The 19,896-nt window shown below is 42.4% G+C and overlaps 3 protein-coding genes across 3 annotated transcripts; all 3 read right to left on the bottom strand.

The window, feature by feature from the left end:
* Window positions 1-584: 584 nt before the first annotated feature.
* Window positions 585-1,229, bottom strand: J4E83_002764 (uncharacterized protein; the record flags this gene model as incomplete). Its single annotated transcript, XM_049329705.1, has 3 exons — window positions 585-650; window positions 706-936; window positions 996-1,229. 3 exons carry the CDS (start codon window positions 1,227-1,229, stop codon window positions 585-587), a joined length of 531 nt encoding a protein of 176 aa, XP_049191384.1.
* A 1,385-nt stretch (window positions 1,230-2,614) lies between these two features.
* On the bottom strand, window positions 2,615-3,634 carry J4E83_002763 (uncharacterized protein; the record flags this gene model as incomplete). The annotated part of the gene is made up of 1 exon (XM_049329704.1): window positions 2,615-3,634. One exon carries the CDS (start codon window positions 3,632-3,634, stop codon window positions 2,615-2,617), a length of 1,020 nt encoding a protein of 339 aa, XP_049191383.1.
* Window positions 3,635-4,367: 733 nt separating this feature from the next.
* Window positions 4,368-6,235, bottom strand: J4E83_002762 (uncharacterized protein; the record flags this gene model as incomplete). The annotated part of the gene is made up of 3 exons (XM_049329703.1): window positions 4,368-5,759; window positions 5,812-5,921; window positions 5,974-6,235. The coding sequence occupies 3 exons, from the start codon at window positions 6,233-6,235 to the stop codon at window positions 4,368-4,370; spliced, it is 1,764 nt and encodes a 587-aa protein (XP_049191382.1).
* Window positions 6,236-19,896: the final 13,661 nt, after the last annotated feature.

Below are 19,896 nucleotides of genomic sequence, written 5' to 3'. Positions count from 1 at the left end.
ACTGCACATCAGGCAGACAAGTTCTTCATCCGTTAGCTTTTGTGACGCAGTGAGTTAGAATCCTAGACCTAATAAAACACTCTAGTGTTCTACTTCAACCATACTTGAATACTCTTTATCAGTGACTGCGAAACACGTAGGCATCTCTAAGTGGAGTGGCATCTTTACACATGCTTATTTGTCTACATCTGACATCGACGACTCCTCAGCTTACGTCTAGTACTTCGCACACCGTAGATTTTCGCGATTAACAGAACCAAATATCTACAGTGGACCCTCAATTGGCGGGTTTGTATATTTCCACAACGGCAATCTGCAGTTTCGCGCCTATGTCGATTCCATCTCAATGTCTAGTAGCAATGAACTTCCATTAGGACTGCTTCTTAAAGCAGTAAGTTTCACTTCATTTGAGACACAAGCTTTCAAAGTAAAAAAGTGAATTCGAACTATGTACAGGCGACGTTCGCAAATTGATGTGTACAGTGTGAGAAAGGTAAGAAGGTAACTACGTAGCACTCTTGTGATCCATATCCATCCATCCCGGGGTCATTCGTAAAGATGACTTCATGATCCGATAGGATCGTCTATGCGCAGTAAAGGTCGGAGGTAGCGCTGTCAAACTTGCAGTTGGAGGGAGACTGAATGGCAAGCTGGTTGGTGTTAGCATAATGATAAGTGAGCAAAGATGCCATGGCAGTCACTTACGTTGATGTAGCCACCGTCACCGCGGCTGTAGAAGGAGTTGTCAGGGCCGGACATGAGGAAGCAGTCGTAGTCGGTGTTGAGGACACCAGACTTGAAGCGGACCGAAGAGAGCTCGCGCATCTGGTTGGGCTTGGTGACGTCGTAGCCCTTGTTGTAGCAGACGGCAGCCTCGCCGGGGCCGGCGCGCTTGATCATCTCGGCGACAGTGGCCTTGGTGAAAGCCTCACGGGCCTGAGTAGGAAGAGAGTTAGTCTGAGAACTGGATATGATTTATAGGGGTTGTGGCTTACAGCGTTCCAGTCGATGGCATCCTTAGCGATGTTGAGGGCAGCAGTGCCAGAAACACCGACAATACCAGAGACAACACCTCCGATGATGGCGATGGAGACGGGGTCGACAACGCGCTTGTCGAGCTCAGGGACAGCGGGGGCAGTCCAGTTGGTCTTGTGAGGGTGAGGCTGAGGCCAGGTAGGGACGGCAGCGGCAGTGCCAGCAAGGAGAGCGGTAGCGAGTTGGAACTTCATTTTGAAAGAAGGTTGGTTGGTGATTCAGCGAGTGAAATCGGGTGGATTGTAAGAGGCTGTTGTAGTGATGATTGAAGACTTGATGATCGTGATGAGGATATTGATGAGTACTTCTCAACCTCTTATATATCCAAAGTCTTGCGCTGATCACCACCCAAGGGGCATATACAGATATCTTATTCGGGCCATTCTCGTTGCTATCTTGCTAAAGCCTCATGTTTCTGAGACCGCCCGGTGAATTGTTTTCATGTACTCCTTGGCTCCAAGCGTGAGGATACATGCGATGGAGTATGGCCAAGGAGAGGGATCGTCCGTGTACCTTGCAGATATGGCGAGAAAACGAGCCATTCGGTGCGATTCCTGAACACGACATCATCAGAGCCTCAATACTCGTCTCCGCTTGTTCGGCGGCACTCATGAGGCTTGCCCGGTTCTAAGCGTGAAGACGCACGCATGAGGCTGATTAGTTGGCTACCTAGGTAGCTTGGCTAAGGAGGTTGCCGTTGGCAGGCAGACATGCTCAACTTTGGAAGGATCGTACGTGATGCGAGTCCTTGTAGGGAACCAGTTTCAGAACGCGTTCCTTGCCTATATTCTTCACAGGTACTCATCAACAAGCTCTCATCGTTCAGGCGTACCACGGTGCCTGTTCACTGGATATAGATTAATTCGCAGCCGTTTCCCGCGCCGCAGTGACCGCTTGGGACCGCTTAGATTCCCGATCGCGATCCGTGGCAGCTGGGACGTCGTACCCCAGAGGACAGGTTACGCGGGTAACTTACTCAAGCAAGCCGTGGATTGCGCACTGTTCTTGGCATAAGCTTACGGAGGATACCGACTGCCCGCGACTAACTATTCCTGGTTGGGATCAGCTCCGAAAATTGAGCCGCATTCCATCTTCGAAGATCATTATACTGAAGCATCATGCTACTGCAGAGGTATGCCAGCCTTCGTACCGGCTTCAAGCCGACTAAGCGCTCAAAACTCGTTTGTATGTTTGTTAGCATAGCTGTTATCGTTCTTAGCACGATCCGTCTGTTTATCACAATCACAAAAAACACGCCGTTTATCCTGAAACGACCATGATCTTCTCTTGGCCTGTTTCCTAGCCATGTTAGCGCGTTTATTTGCAGATGCTATCGCAAGTTCACGTGTTAAAGAAGTCAGCCTGACCAGATATTTCCGCATGTTCTCTCTTCAGATAAATTAAGCTACACTGACCCAAGCCGGCAAATCGCATTAAATTTCACCGGCGACCTGGTTGCTGTCAACTTGATACAAGACGATGACGTAGTACCCGAGACCCTGTGCTATAATCGAGCAACCATGGGCCTGAGAGCTCACACGTGGATGCCTCTGAGAGACCGACAGTAACCATCCACACGTTATCTCTCAGACCACTCTCTCCGCATCTTCTCGAACCCCTTTACAAGCCCCTGCCCTCCTGTACCCACAGGAATCTCACCTACCTCAAGTCTCCTCGAGAACTCCATTCGCTGCGCAGCTTCAAGATTAGTGTCAAGGATATCTGTACCTTCTGCGGCATCTTGCCACTGTTTAACCGTAACGCTACGAGGATTCTTCCGGCTCTGCTCAACAAGAACTTTGACTTGATCAAGCTGCGTGATGAACTGCTTCAGAGTTTTGATGGCAACGTCGTTCATGGCGACTTCGGCTTGGTACTTTGCATCTTGCTGGCGCTTCTTGAAGAGTTCAACATGGAAGCGATCATCGAATTGGGGCCTGGGCAATGTATGCATTCGTTCTTTTCGAGACATTGTTGATTGTGAAGCGTGACAGCTTGTTTCTCGCGATGGCGGTGCACCAGAGCCTGATGTTCGCCTTACCTTCTCGGCTTCTGCTTTTGGTTTCCCGATGTGGGCAGCGAGCGCGACGTAGTCTACATGCGGCACGCCTTCAACCCATTTCGCGAGTGGAAGAATCTCCCCGTAGGGAAGGCGCGCTGCGAGGTCAAGATATTGCACGCTCCTGGGCAAGTTGACTCGCGGCCAATGTTTCTCGCAGTACTCCACGCGTGCCTCGTTGTTGGAACACGGGTCTTCTTTCGGCCACCCCACTCGTGGCCAAAGCTTCTCTTGCAGGTCCCTTACCGCCGTAAGGTTTAAGTTCGGAACGGGTTGTGGCCGATGCGCTTGCCGGTACCGCTTCGCCTTGTAGTTTGCCAGCGCTATCATGTTCAAGTAGGGAACTTCCTTCGGCCACTTCTCTTTGTGATGAGGCTTTTGATAAATGGCGCGTAACTTGCCAGGAGATTTCTCAAATAGCTGATCCCAGTCTTCCGGTGTGACAGAGTCTCGGTCCGCAGTGTGTTGGCGTCTTAGAACGCGAGACTGCTTCCAGAGTTGACTGACAGCGACTTTCCACGCACGGACTCTGCGCCGCATTATCAGTACCTTGAGGTCATGTGCGCGTTGGGCCTTCCGCTTTGCGACCGAAACCTTAATGCGATGTAGGCCGTTCCTATGTTGCTGTAGCCGGCTGGGCCATCTTGAGACAATGCTATTTAGCCTATGTTGTAGGAGGAGATGCTTGAAGCTGACGCGATTCCAGCGCGTGTAGTGTTCGGATCCACAGCCCATGCTTGAGTACTCGGTTGTATTGATGGTAGCGGGACTTGGCTAACTACCTAGGTAGTGTTGCCGACAGTTGAAAGGGGCTTGGAAGAGCGTGACGAGTGGGTGATGTAGAGCGCGAGGGTGATATTGCGGTGGAGGGAAGCACAAGTATATACTAGAGGAATCTGGTTAGCCAGGCGGCAAGAGACGCAAGTGAAAAACTTGCCATAGATGAACGATTGTCGCTCTTCCAATACCAGAGTGTTCTGCATTGCCTATCGCGAATTCAGTGAAGGTGGTGGCAGTACATGTAAGCGACGTGCTTCTGATGAAGAGAAGGTAAGAAGATGCTTCCTAGGTATGTCCACTGAGCGCGAAACCCTCCCTACCACTACCAGAGCAGTTGTTGAATGACGTCATGTATCAGGCAAAATAGTCACTCTGTAGAAAGTGGGAGATGAAACGATGCTGATGATGGAAAGCAATCCGTGTACTACCACGGCTCTTATTTACTAGCCCTTTCCATTCTCCTCCTCCGAAAGACATACTATGTATACTTGACTTACTGCCACGAGCTGCTCAGACTAGCGCTCGCTTGGCATTTGGGTACGGTGTAGCTTCTGTTCGGGTCACTCTCCCAAGTGACTGTTCCGCCACTGCTGATCTTCACGAACTTGTACTGAATTGATGAACCAGCCGCGAATGGGATTGTAATGGTCCAGACGGGGTTGCTAGAGGTGTAACTGTTTGCCGAAAGAGTGAGACCTTTAGCTGGCGTCCAGTTGCCGAGCTGCGCGGTGTTACCGGTGATTTTGATTGTGTCACCAGGAACGGTGGTGATGCGGTGTGTGAAAGAGACCGAGACAGCTGTCGGGCATGCGGTCGATGTAGCAGTGGCAGTCTTTGTGGTAAGGGTGGTACCAGTGGTGGGCGTAGCGGAGCCAGCAGTAAGGACGATGGGCTCACCATTGCTGACGGTTACACAGATCCTACCGCTGCCGTCGGCGGTCACCGCGGCTCCGTTTCCGTATACGTTTGTCCATTTTCCGTTGGCCTTTTGGGTGTTGAAGCAATGTTGCTGGTTGGAAGTGCTTCCGGCGTTCGTAGTAAGAACGATAAGGTTACCGCCTGCACGGCTCCAGGCGTAGGCGTTGTCCGCTACATACAAGTGAACATGGTCATCAGCGGCAAGACCTCCTGCAGACTTCCTCGCGGCAGTCAACTTCTTGATGGCCTGGTAGAGGTTCGCGTTGGTGTTGAAGCCGCTTCGCCATAGGTCCTCTCGGTTGGCTGGGTCGTCACCGCCAGCGTAACCTTGTTCGGTACCGTAGTAGAGGATGGGAATACCTCGTGCAAGGATGACGTAAGCCAGGGCGTTCTTGAGCAGGGTCTGATCGTTCTTCACGTTGAGCCAGCGCTTGTTGTCGTGGTTGTCCAAGAAGGTACCGAGAGCAGATGGGTCGGGGAAGGTGTTGCTGACGGTGTTCATCATGTCTACGAGCGCCTGGGATGAGCCCTTCTGTTGGTAGAAGTTGTTCATGGGGTAGTAGACCGCGTAGTTCAGAAGACCAGGCATGAGCTTGGCGTACTCGGCAAGGTAAGTTGGGCTGCCATCGAACACTTCGCCGATGCTGTAAACTCCCGTCGCAGAAGAGAATCCGGGCCAGAAGTCTTTCTCGACGTGCTTGACGGTATCGATGCGAACGCCATCGAAGCTGTACTCCTTGACGAGCCAAGAAACCCAAGTGTTCATGACGCTGCGGATCTCGGACGATTGAGTGTTGAGGTCAGGGAGACCAGCAATCTGGCACTGCTCGACGCTACCTTGGTTGCTGTAGTTGATGTCGCAGGCGGAATGGTATGAAGAAGCTTGGTTCAGTGGCGAAGGGCGGTTGTTCGTGATCGCACCTGGTCCCATGTGGTTGGCAACGACATCGACCATGACATAGACGCCCTGTACCGGATTAGTGGATGTATAAATTTAATGTTGCCTGACTTAGTCGTACCTTTGCATGAGCGGTGCTGACTAGGCTCTTCAGATCGGCAGCAGTACCGTAGTTTGAGTTGATGGCATACAGGTCCTCAGCCCAGTAGCCATGGTATCCAGCAGCCTTGTCTACGATTGTTGTTAATACACATAAAGTCCAATGTTGACGAGCGAACCGTACTTGAAACGACCGGAGTGATCCAGATGGCATCGAAACCTAGGCCCTTGATGTAGTCGATCTTGGACTCAAGTCCCTTGAAAGTTCCGCCACAGTAGTTGCCAAGGTTGCTGCATGATGCGCCTCCAGTGTCGCTGCTGCTGCGAGCAACACGGTCAGTGAGAACGAAGTAGATGCTGCGAGACTTCCAGGCGCTCGTGTCGGCCGCTGAAACGAGAGAAGTGAAGCCCAAGAGAGCAGTAGTGATGAGGTTGGAGAACAACATCTTGATCAGCTCGATGCTTTTCTGAGCGGATGCTTGAAGTTGCGAGGCTGTGATGCTTTCGTTTTGGATGAGGTCGGCCGCTGGATTTATAGACGTGCCACGCGTGGGTATCACAAGGCCACCCAATGTCCCTCAGGCTACCCCACAAAGTTGCCTTAATCCCGAGTAAGGCTTACACGACCTCGTGGTAGACTTCTGCGCCTCTCTGCGGTAGTCGAAGATACTAAGAAGCCGAAGTATGGTTAGAAGCCGCACAGAGAACGATGGTGATGCTCCGGACCGTCATGAATCCACTGAAAGAAGTGTACCTGGGCGATCATAGTACTCGTGGCGATCTCTCGGACCGAGTTAGAGGCGTCCAGTGTGCCTCGTGGACGTTTGAAACACATCGGTGGGGTACAGAAAACGGTCAAGGGCCCCGATCAGGAAGCTGCGGAATACTAGACCTCCGACTTTGCCATGGACGCAGTAGTATTGGCCGCTGCACTTGTTTGGCGTATTGGCTCTAGGGCAGACTAGAGGGTGGGAAGGCTCAGGGGAAATGAAGGAAGTCGCAGGGTCGAAATGAGGGTGGCAGCGTAAGCGAGCTGATGTGCCTCGGGATTGCGGCTTAGCGTCACCATCACGATCCGCCGTCCCCGCATTCCGGTACTTTAGTACCGCCCAAGTCAATTAAGGTGCGGGCCGGACAGCGTTCTGAGGTCTTCTGACCGTTCTGCATATGCGTCAGCGCGTCCTCTGTTTGCTGACGCGCATCGTTACCGACAGCGACCCAATGAACGCGAGGCCGCTTTCACGACCACGACTAAGACGGCAAGCCTCCGAAGAGCGCTAGACGCTTCCATTAGGGCATATACAGATGGCGGACGCCCTCCGACTTCTAGTCGACGAGCTAGAAGAGAATCCTCGGGTTTGGGGATTTCCACGAATCCACGTGTTGAAAGGAGATTTTTCAGAGTCTGGAGCCGAAGACGACCACAGCCGACATGACGCGAAGACGTTTCCGGGGTGCAGCACTTGGAAGACGGCGCGAATATCGAGATCGCATCAAGAGCCTTGCAAAATGCACTCACCGAAAATTTACATGCCGAGGCGCTGCTTGGAGTAAGAGCCGACATCAATCCAATGGAAGCAAAGGAGGCATTACAAGCATGTGGAAGTTCACGATAATCGCGGGTAGGAAAGAAGACTTTCTTGTTCGTGAAGTGGTCATCGAGATCGTTGATGGTGTGCCAATGTCCCAAGCGCAGTTCTCTCGACGATGGCACTCCTCAAAGTCGAAACGCATACGACTAGACGTGAAGTCGCTTCAAAGCGTGTCGTCTTGCTTCTCCGTCTGTTCCCTACCTAGGTAGTTGGCGCTCGGGATCTACGGCATCATTGTTGCAGCGCTCCAGAAAAGCGACTTCAGCAGTGACTACTGAGAATAACCATGTCGCATCAACAAACCTGTAAAGTGGCCTGCGAAATCTGGCTGGGTCACGCTCAGCGTTCTGCTCTGCCAGACAATGTCTTTGTTGTCGGAAATATGGAGGTAGTTCGACAAAGCCATTCGTTCCGACGATTGTCCCCTTTGTGGACCAAGCTGTATAACATGGACAATCCTTAGTCTGTCGCGTGTCTTGTTTTCCAAATTCACATCATCACCGACAGTGACCAAATTGAACGATCGCCCGTATCTCAAAGTTTCCCTTACGCTTCATGGCCTATGCACACCGCACGAGGGCTGGAGCTCGACACACTGGCTACAATCTGCGCGGTATCCCGATACCGGCACCAGTGGTACCAGCGGCGCCAGCGGCACCACATCCAAGACAAGTAGTCAAGAATACTGTAGCTAGACGAATTGGGACCGAATGGATTATCACGCGGCAAAACAGGAGAAGCAGAGGCTTGGGGCGAAATGGTAACACCTGTTTTCGCCTGAGCGGTCTGCAAGCGCTATTGCATCTGCCAAAGTTCCTTCAGTGGATCATCTCACACAATAGTACACAAGGTAACACGACTGTTTTCCCTTGTCGTCCTGTTGACGCTATTCAAGCGCAACTAGCACAGGGCTTGACGCTGGGTAAAAGCAATACCTCGAAGAAAAAGAAAGACGAAGAACAATCAGAAGATCTAGAAGACTGCCCCGCTTGCGCAGTCAAGGCTCTAGCGCAATTTTATTGGGGTAATCAAAATCTCAATGCTGCTGGCTATCCCATGCCACTGCCCTTTAACCATACACTGCTAGATGCGGTGCACGATGTAGACGACGTATTGCGTATGTTTACACCTGGAGCGGGTGCAGGGAACGCGCAACAAGATCCAGAGGAGATGCAAACGAGATTACTGACGGCATGCCTTGAATCTGTTGATCACACGTAAGGTGCCCGAAAGATACTAGACCGGCTTGTGCTAACAAACGAGGTAGCCTCGCAGTTAATACCGAATGGAGAACTCGCTATGAAGCACTCTTCATTCTTCAGCTTGATATGAACCGAACTTGTGCATGCGGTGCTGCCCGGACGTTGCCTGCAGGTACCAACGTTGACGGTATCGGGTTCAATAACGTCGCCATTCTCCCTCCAGGTAATAGAGATAGCGTCACAGATGCCATGCATCGACACTTCACCCCATCGCCTTTGGGCAATCTCCCTTGCGGTACCTGTAACATGCTCCAGCCGTTCACCGAATCCATACACATCGAAGGGTCGCCTGAGTACCTCCGCATCAAACTCAGCATTGTCCACCGAGGTAACAAGAACAATAACCCTGTAGTCCTCAACGAATATCTGGATCTCGCTCAATACCAAGCCGTCGGCGGCAATCCCCCGTCGCTCAAGTAGAGACTGAGCAGCGTGCTGTCTCACTTTGGACGACATCTTAATTCCGGACATTGGGTAGCGAGCGCACGTGGTCCTGATCACGTCTTCTACATCAATGATGCTACGGTTACCCAGCAAGACGCACCCTCGCGGTTGAGAGCTAACCCACAAATGAAATCGCAAGCTGTTGTTTTGATGTACAGACGAGTACATACTAGGTAACATCTAGGTTAGTGCTGTATTCGGTAAGCTCAGAAGGTCGGCAGGTTGACATTCTCTACTTCTTGCTATTAATGAGCTGTCTCTCGAATCGCAATAGTAGTAATAGCATTAATTAAGCCGTTACGCGCACCGTGGGGGGGTTGATAGGGCTATAATAGGGTGAGGATAGCGAATTTTTTGCACATAGCCTTTGGTTGTGATAGCTCCCTAATGTCGTTTTGCGCGTGATGCCTGTGGCGTTCGATAGGTGTTGTGGGTGGCAGATGTCAGCAATGTTGGGATGACAAGAGGCTGTCGCTAAGGCGCGATGTTAGCGCGGATTTGCTGTTACAGCCCTGACCACAACATATTGTACGTAATTGATATCGTCACTGCAACACCTTTTATGTGTGGTTATCCTCTTATTATTATATCTTTACAGATAAGTGCTAGGCTAGTTTGCATTAGGTTATGCTGCTTAAAGGGCGTCTGTAACAAAAGACATTAGGAGTGCTATGCTTATAACAGCCGTTTTGCGCAAAGATTGCTATCGCAGAACAAAGCGTCTTATAGAGAATATAACATTAGAGAGCAATTATTATACTAATATAGTATTAGGGATCTATTATATAGCATATATTTTATAGACCTTAGAGTGTTAAAATGTTATTAACGTGCATAACCTGTTTATTAAGATAGCAATTTTAGATAATAGGTTTATAACAAGCTGCTATCGGGCTGTTAGATTACTTAAGATCTTAGCGACAGTTAGCTATTAGATAGCAGCAACATTTACAGCATGCAGGCAGGTTTAGGTTTTATAATATTAATTATTACTACATAGCTATACAGCGCCTGCTCTGTAAAAGACACTAAGCCTTTAGAAATAATACCTGCACACACGTTAATAACGCGAACACTACGCGCTCTAAAACCTTGTATAATAAACTTGTGTATCTGTATTAGCGCTGTAACATAGCGCTGCCTAACACCTTAGCTCTTCTAATTCTAGTAGCTAGTAGAAGAGCATAGCGATTAAGAGCATTGTTAGTTTTCTGTCTAGTTTTCTAAATAAGCTTACTATTACTTGTGCAGTAGTAGCGCATGCAGCTAGTCTTTAGTGTTACATAACAAGCAGCGCTATCGCCGGGGACACAATAGAAGACTGCGCTCTGTAATCCTGCGCTGTTAAGATAGCAGGAAGATAATAATTGCGTAGACAACAATCTAATATACCGTAGCAAAGACAGCAATACAACAGCGACGTGCTGTACATTAGAATAGAGAGCTAAGATCTAGAGCGCTTCTTACAGTATAAGCCTATCTTGTTAAGAACAGCGCTTAGTGTAACAACAGGACTAATAGGTGTAGGCGAGCGAAAACTGTCTACTGCACGTTTCTGCTCTACTAGATTCTTGTAGTTAATGCAGTAGGCCTAAATAAATTTACCTATGCTGCCTAACGCTAAGAATGTTTCCGACTTTTATGTAGATAGTTTGTAATAGCAGCTAGAGAACAAGACGTAGAGTAAGTAGCTAGGAATTCTGCTCTTATTAGTATTAAAACCTGTAACATATGCCGGCGCTACATAACCTACAGCTCTAAAACAATATTAAAACATCCTTTAAATGCCGACAGCGTGTCTATAGGTTACTATAACAACGTCGCTAACTGCCCTGCATTGCGTATCTTATTTAAAGTCTTCTAACCTAGACGCCCCCTCTAGGTAGAAACGTCTAGCTAACCTTTGTCTATTACTCTTTTCTCTACAACTACTTATAGACCTTTTTCTTTAGCGTTGCATGTAAGCGCGGGAGTAGCTAGAAGAGAATTATCGTCTAAGTTAAGAACTACGGCTATTAGATAGATGTTAAGGAAAGCTAAGTATAGGCAGCATTAAGATAGATTACTATATTAAGTAAGCCTTTAGTCTAAGGCAGCGTATATGTAAGTAATCTATTTGTTATTAGTAAAGCGATCGCTAGTAGCGTTAATAAAGCTAGTACTTAGGTAGGCAAGTCCTTTTCTTCCCCTCTCTCTCTCTTTACTACTACTACTACTACTACTACTACTACTACGTCTCTTTTCTATCTAACCTTATCTTGTACCTAAGTTTATCTAACAATGCAACCTCTCTTGTCGCTCGCTAGCCTTAAAAGCAAATCTTAAATTTTACCTAGCGCTAGCTTCTCTAGTTGCTGTTAACGTCCGCTCTACGCTGTAGTTAACAGCCTACGCCGTCGTTTGCAAACCGTCTTTACTATTACTTTTTACCTTACTAGCTAAGGCAGCAGCAATAGTCTGCGCTTAGGCTCTGCAGCCTGTAAATCTCTGCTTACTTTCTTCTACCTCTATCTCTTTTACTTCTACACCTACTTCTACTATTACTAACAATAACAATAATAATAACGCTTCTAAACGTCTGCTACTCTATAGTTGCAACTTAAATCTAGTAGCTAATAATAGACTGTTAGCGTGTGCTTAGCTAGTCTGCTAGACTTAGGTAAGCAACTACAACAACTTAATAAACTCTACTAACCTTCTTAGCCTACTACTAAGAAGGCCGCAACACTCTATAAGCGAAAGGCGCAGCTTGTACAAGCTTAATCGCCTAATTATTATATGCCTATACAGGTCGTAATCGCTTTAGCTAGAGCTACTACTAATAAGAAGTAGTATCTAGCTAGCGCAATAAGAAGTAGTACAATATTCTGCCGGCTGTGCGTAGGTAAGTAACAGCGACAACTTAATAAACTTTACTAACCTTCTATAGCCTACTACTACTAAGAAGGCAGCTACTTCTTGTAAGCGCAAGGCTAAGACTAACAAGAATAGTAGTAACACTAAGGTTACTTCTAAGAAGGCTGTAATACCCCGCAAGCGAAAGGCTAAAACTAACAAGAACAGCAACGACACTAAGGTTACTTCTAAGAAGAGTCTCTCTTCTCTAGCTCTATTCTTAATTAACACACCTAGCAAACTTACTAACTAGACTATCTGCTACTAGCGCAGCTGCAAAGCCTAAGGCCGTCTTAGACAATAAGAACTTAGACATTAATATATTCTAATATCTTCTAGTGCGAAGCCTATTAATCTGCTAGCTAAGAAAGCGAAGGTCTAAGACAATCTCTAGTTAGTCTTGTAAGTTAAGTGTTAACCTATACTATTGTTAAACTTTGCTAATTAAATCTTTAAACGTTAGCACACTTCTGTCGCTATACCTATATATATATTATATTGCTGTTACTATTGCATTTATTTATCTACTTGTATACACACGTCGCTGCTCTCTCTATTATATATGCCTACGCTAGGCTTAACCTATCTATACTTCTATTTGCCTTATACTTAGTTAATACTTTAGTATAGAATGTAGTACAACAAGAAGTTTGTTAGAAGTTATAGTTATACATAACATAGTTAATATAGCTAAGAGTCTAGATATGTCTTACGTGTAAGAGTAATAGAAGTATATATTATACATAAAATGTTTAACTTAGCTAAGAGTCTAGATATAGTAGAGTTATAAGAGTAATAGAAGCTAATGTCTAAAGTGCGATGCAGGCAGATATTAAAGCCTAGATATAGCAGAGTTATAAGAGTAATAGAAGTTTATGTCTAAGGTATAATATAGGTAGATATAGAGGCCTAGCAAGAGCATAGTTAGTAAGAGTAGTCTTCTATATCGCTATTAGATGTTAGAGTTACCTAGGTGTATAGAAACCCTGTGTCTAGGTCTAGTTAGCTTAGATATTTCTAGCTAGTCTACTTTAGGCTAGGTAGAAGATAAAGAGTATAGTAGATAATAAGGTATGTTATAAGAATTAACAAGAGTATAATCTAGGCAGGCTTATAAGTAGCTAAGAGTATTACAAAATATTAAGGTAACATTCTAGAGCCTCTAGATTTAGAGAAGAGTTGCGCTGTTAGACTTTCTATTAGACACATATATACACATATACACTTTCTTACACATCTTTACGTATTCTATAAGTTAGACTAGTAGTTTTAGGCGTAGTTCTAGGTAAGAATTCTAGCTTTTAAGCTAGTTGCAGAATAGTAAATGTTTCTAAGTACAGTAGTTTTAGGTGTAGATTTAGGCTTTCGAGCTAGTCGCAGAATAGTAAATATTTCTAAGTATAATAATTTAGGGCCTAATTCTGCTTATACAAGAGCTAGACTTATTTGTTTTAGGCTTACTCTTAGGTGTATATTTAGGCTATCGCGCTAGTCGCAGGATAGTAAATGTTCCTAAGTATAATAATTTAGAGCCTAATTCTGCTTATACAAGAGCTAGACTTATTTATTTTAGGCTTACTCTTAGGTATATATTTAGGCTGTCGCGCTAGTTACAGAACAGTAAATGTTTCTAAGTGTAGTAGATTATAGCAATGTATTTAATCTAAAGCTAGTACCTAGATAGTAAATGTTCTATATACTAGACGCAGTGCTATAATCTAGACCTATAGAGAGAAGTAAGTGTAGTTGTTTTAGTTCCTTTTTTTCGCTAAATATGTATAGAATATACCTCTAGTTACTAGAGTAGACTCTAAAAACAACCTTAAAAGTACGTAGGTACTCTTTAGTATTGCAGGTAGGCCTAACAACAACTGCACTATACGTTTAATAGATCTGCTCTTTGCTAGGCTATAGCTAAAAGCTAGAAAATAGAAATAATACGCGTTGCTTCGGCTTTGCGCTAGTAGCTTAGATGTAGAGAAGAACTTCTAGTATAGGTAAATGTTAGTAGGTAGAAGTAGAAGTAGCAGAGAATAAAGAAAAGCTTAGAAATAAGAGCATAATTTGTATAGAAGCCGCGATGCTAGAGAAGTTGCGCTGCAACTAAGTTAGGCTAGCGCGCATTCTCTACTAATATAATATAACTAAATTGTTGCGCAACACACTAGCTAGAGAAGCTAGAGAAGTAAAGTATAGCATAGTTTACTAGATGTTAGCTATAAAGAAGATGTATTAGTTTAAGACATAGCGCTATAGCAAGTATAGAAAGGTTTAATTAGAGATGCCTTCTTAACATAGAGAAATAGCGTAGACTTCTACTAATATTAAAATATAGTAATAGCGCAAATTAGCAAGAGTTTATAGTAGCGCTTAGACATTATGTAAATTATTGCAAAGTTAGAATAGTTTAGAGAGTGTAAAAAAGAATAGCTAGGCTAATAGTAAATATAGCGTTACTCTGCAACTGCTCTACGCTAGTTGCGTACGCGTCGCAGTTGCGCTATACTTACTACGCAACGCGCAGCTACTCTGCTATCTACAGCGTCTTTTACTTTTTTAAGATTTTAGCTGTTGTAATAACTAGAGTTATGTACATTATGCTATAATAGAACTTTAATTCTTCTTTGTAAATTATTCTTCTATACAGCAAGTGTAGCTACTAAAAGTGTATATAATTTAAGGTGCTCTCGCTTCTCTAGAGCGCCTGCTTAGACTTTAGATACCTGTCTAGATGTAGCTATTGCAACTTCTGCCTTATATCTTTATTACCTACGCTGTTAACTAAGAAGTTCTATAGCAAATATAAAATAACTTCTAATATTACTTCTATCTTAACCCCGCCTGCGCGGCTTAATGTGCTAAGTATTTACTATCTTTTTATTTAATATACAATAATACAAATCTCTTAACTAATCTATAGATATTCTTAAGATACAGAAAGTTATATTATACTACACCTTTACTCTTTTGTGCTATTAAGATTATAATAACTAAGAGAAAGTTAATAATAATTTAGTATTGCGAGAAGTAAATACAAATTAAATGCAGAGAGCAACTACATAGTACTAATATATAGATTAAAGAAGCGTATAGTCTAAGTCTGCTATTACATTAGTCTTAACGCAAGTATAAGGCACTATAAATATAGTAGAAGAGAATAACTAACAAATAAATATACTCTTACTTACTAATACAGTATTTACTAAGAAAGCAGAATTAAGAGTTGCATAGAAAGAGCGTAAGCAAAGCAAAGCTAAGAAAGGTATAATCTAGTATATATTGCTGTAGGTATTAACAAAGAAAGATGTTAAGACTAGACTAACTCTAGAACTTGCTATAGTAAACATAAGCAAGCTTTACATAAAGTAGATATCCTTGTTAATATACTAATATAAACTCTCTTCTTGTTCTAGAACAATCTATATTGTAGTAGTAGTAACAGCTAGTACACTAACAATAATTCTTCTATCTTCTATTATAAAGATCTAGCACTTAAGAATAGAATCTTGCTTATTGCTCTTATCTTAAAGCGCTGTTACGATTTCTTAATAGTAGAACAAACTCTTAGCAACATTAATAACTAAAAAGAGTCTATAATTATTGCTATATCTATAACTAAAGATGCCTTTAATCTAGCTAGCGGTGTTGTCTTGTAGTTTAACAAAATTTCTAACCTTAAACACAATAGTCTTGCGAGAGAGGCTGCATAAGAGTTAGCCTATAGTTTATAGAGTTTGTTTAGGTAAGCTTAACTTATAGATCTAAGTACTTTAAGCGCTTTGTCTATTAGATACTCTAGTGTTGTAAAGAATTAATGTTAGGCATTTAATAGTTATTCTTGTACGCGTTAAACAATAACTTATTAAATAGATAAGAAGCTAAGAGTTTATAGTTGTATTAAATAGCTAAAAGTTTATTACTTCTAGATTGTTCTCTTAGTTTAATATAGACCTAAGCTTCTACCTTAAGATGTAGATAATCTAACAACAGTGCTTACAAATTAATATCTAGTTTAGCAGATAGTTCTAACTTATTAGAGGTAGTAGTTAGATAGCAAAGAAGAGTAGAACATTTTACTACTACTGTTTAGTAGGCATCTATAAGAGCTAGGTAGGTATGTCGGAATGTATTATTAAGGACAAGAATTATTATCTAACGCTAGCACTCTATAGCTATAAGCGTTTTTGTAACACGTTAGTTATTTATACGTATAACCTAGTTTTTAAATAGGCTATAATAAAGTTAGCATTTAAACATTATATATAAATGCGTCTTTAATTAGCTCTTATATAAAAGAACGCAAGTTAAAAACTCTTAGAGTAAATAGAAGAAGATAATCTTACTTACTAGTAGCGATTCTTCTCTTAGAAGATTAGAATGTTTAAAGCAGACGCGTACTAGATAACAATATTAACGAAGTAAAGAATAGAGTAGATATTAGGCGTTTAGCGCTTTCGCTTAAGGGCTACTTGTTAAGCGTCTGTTCTCTTGCTTGTTTTAGTAGTAAGCTAGATATTAGAGACTTCTTTCTCTTCTCTAAACATTGTATTATTAGCGAGCATATTAGTTATGTCTAATACCTCGCTGTTAATAGAGCCTCTTCTAGGTAAGAAACAGAAGTAAGAATTTCTAGTAGCAATCGCTTAGTTAGAGCCTACTTAGCTAGCGGCGTATACAGCAAAACTTAAGATGTTCTAATATTGCTTACAGCTTTTAATTCTAATTAACTATACCTAACTCTAGTCTGCTTTGTATAGCACTAGTTCTACAAAGAGTACGTTAGACTTAGCGATTATACTAAAATAGTAAATAAGAAAGTTAATGCCTATGTAACTAGTATTGTCCTTATAAGACTCTAGTACTATAGTAATAGCTTCTAGGTACCGCCTTTAAATGTAGATTAGAAGAAGCTATTTGCGCAAGACTATAGAGATTATAATACTTGCTTATCTAAACTTCTACATAGAGTAAGAGCTATAATGTCTCTTAATATATAAGTTGCGCAGCTAGCTAGGTAGAGTTAGAAGCGCAGCAAACTCTTAAGCAAAGGCGTTATAGAAAGAGGTCTTTAATATGTCTTTAAATAGACACGTAATAACCTAGCGCATAATTTCTTTAAACTTGCTATGCGCGGTGTCTAGTAGATAGAAACAAATGCAATTAAGGGCAGAGGTAAGAAGTAAGAGCAGCAACAGTTCCTTCGATAAACTAAGCTCTTAGAATATAACATCTTTCTCTCTCTAGCTCTTACCTACTACATACTAGCGCGTTCGCAGCATTTTATTGTAGTAGCAACTATTTATAATAATGTCGTACTTTAGATTTGCCTTATTATCTAATCTAACAAGATAAAATTAGTAGAAATGTATAGCATTTATACTCTTATAACCTGCGTTAGCCTACTATTAAGGCATGTCTCTAACGTATGCGAGACATAGAGAGCATATAGTAATTATAGTTCTGTTATCTAGGTTAATATTAACGCTAAGTTCTAGGTTAGCTAGATAAACTAGAGATTTAATAACATCTTTCTAGCTAGCGCTAAATAGGCCTAGCGTTAGCGGAAATACATTAATCTGCCTCTTGTAGTTAGCCTTGTTTAAAAAGGCCTATTAAAAGTACTTTCTAATAATTAAATAGTGCATGTTGCGATACAGGCCAAATCTATCTATAAAGGCTGTATACAGAAAGCTTATAATGCAATAGTTAGATGCACATAGTTGTTTAAGTATCTTATTACAAGTATACTTAATAATCTTAAGCTCTCTATAGTATAGAGCAGATAGAGCAAGCTTGCGGATAGAGAGCAGGTTAGATTTAACAAAGACGTAGCAGATAATGTATTTATAAGAGAAATATTATATGTGTAGTGTGTCTGTACTAAACCTGTAGTTAAGAAAGACGTCTAGTTCTTAGCGCTTAAGTCGTGTCTCTCTAATCTTTATTAGCTTTTTAGCCTTAACTAAGAAGAGCTCTTATTATATAGAGAGGATTAAGAGTGTAGCAGACATAGCTAATTACTAAAGATATGTAGAAAGAGCGCTAAGCGTATAGACATAATTAATAAGAAGTGTTACCTCTCTACCTGTGCTGTTAGTAATAGCGTTAGCTATTCTGTCTCTTCTAATAGAAGTAACTTGTTCTAATTGTTGCTTATTAGCGTTATTAAAGAACTAAACAAACTTAGATGCTAGAATAGGCTGTAGAGGTCTACTCGCTCTGCAGATTATTGCAAACTCTCCGCTTATTGTTTAATTTAATACTGCCTACAACTCTAACTTCTAGAATTCTACTAGGTTGTTAATAAGGTTAGCTATACTAAAATGCCTATAGTTGTTAACAGATGTTAAGTGAGCTATACGCTAGAAGACGTCCTGCATATTAAATAGACAAATATTATCTGTTTAGCTTAACTGCGTAGGCACTATAGTTTAGTTAAGCTTTAACTCTCTCTCGCGCTGCTTAAGAAGAGGGAGTTAATTATCTAGAGCACGCTTTATAGTATCTACCTGCTTTAGCAGAGTTAAAACCTATACTAGTATAGAGTTAAGAAGGCTAAGAACGTAGCGTAAGTCTTAATACATTTCGCGCGAGACCTTCTATTTATTAATAAAGATAGCGAGTGCAAGAAAGAAAACTGTTATAGTAAAAGGTTGTAGATAGCGTAGAACTTCTATAGTTAGGTCTTCTCTAGCTCTAGAAGGGGGTCGTAGTGTAGATAAAGCATTAGATTCTAGTTCTAGCTCTAATGTATTGTTATTCTGTTTGTTATTATCGAAGGCGGCATCTCTAAGCTCTTGTTGTTTATCTTTAGGTATATTGCCTACATCTAGATTGTTCGTTACATCTACATCTTTAACCTTATTATTAAGGCAGACAGAGAGTGCATCTATTATAACTTTATTAACCTTGTGTAGTGCCGCAGAGCTTCTTAGCACATTATCTGTTATTGCGACGCTATTAGAGAGTGCTACTATATCTGCTACAGACCTATAATTATTGTTACTTCTAGCTAGTATAGGTAGAAGGTTGTTCTTATTAGATATGTTAGAGACGGGTAATTGTAACCGCGATTAGCCTAGAGATCTATTATCTCTATCTCTCTTATTGTCTTCGTCTCTAGTATTATCGCGCAATATAATATATTAATTAAATAGGCCTTGCGGGACTATATTAGATGTAAGAGAGGCAGAATTAAGAATTAGGTTTAAGGTTCGAAAGCTAAATTAGCAGACAGATCTGCAGTATAAATATTAGCCTAAATATTTAAAATATAGAAAGTTTAGAAGATTATGTTAGAGCTGTAATATCGTGCGATGCAGAAAAAGAGAAGAAACTAAGGTTTGTACAGAGCGAAAAGGCAGGAAATCTAATAGCCTAAATATTTAGATTGTAATAGGCTTAGAATATAATATCTAAGCCGCGATGTTATACAATGCAGAAATACATTAGGAAATTGTATAAGGCTAAAAGGTATAACTTCTAATAACCTGTAAAGAAGTAGAAGAAAAAGAAAGAGTTTAAGAGTATAAATAAAGGCTTTGTTAGGCTCTAGTAGATCTAGATACTATCTACTTAAGGTCTTCTAGAAAGAGAGTGTAAAACTAACCTTTTTAGAATCTAGAGGGTATCCTAGATAACAGAGTATGTTAATTAGATTAATAAGGGTATAGACCTAGCAGTCTAAAGAGTAGAAGAAGGTATAGAATTACATAGTAGAAGTATTAGACAACCTCTAGCGATAGAGGAGAGTAGCTGTAATAAGAGTTAACCTAGACACACATACACATTAGTACACACTCTAACGTTTTAGACTTTAGAAAATCTATCTTAAAGACATAAGTGTTAAATACAGCTAAGTCTAATATACTAGTAGGCTAGCAGGTAGTAAAGGTTTAGGAGCAATATAGCTAA

Source organism: Alternaria metachromatica (assembly GCF_023757995.1).
Source record: "Alternaria metachromatica strain BMP 0045 chromosome Unknown scaffold_4, whole genome shotgun sequence".
NCBI lineage: Eukaryota > Fungi > Ascomycota > Dothideomycetes > Pleosporales > Pleosporaceae > Alternaria > Alternaria metachromatica.
This window is presented reverse-complemented; position numbering and strand designations above follow the sequence as displayed.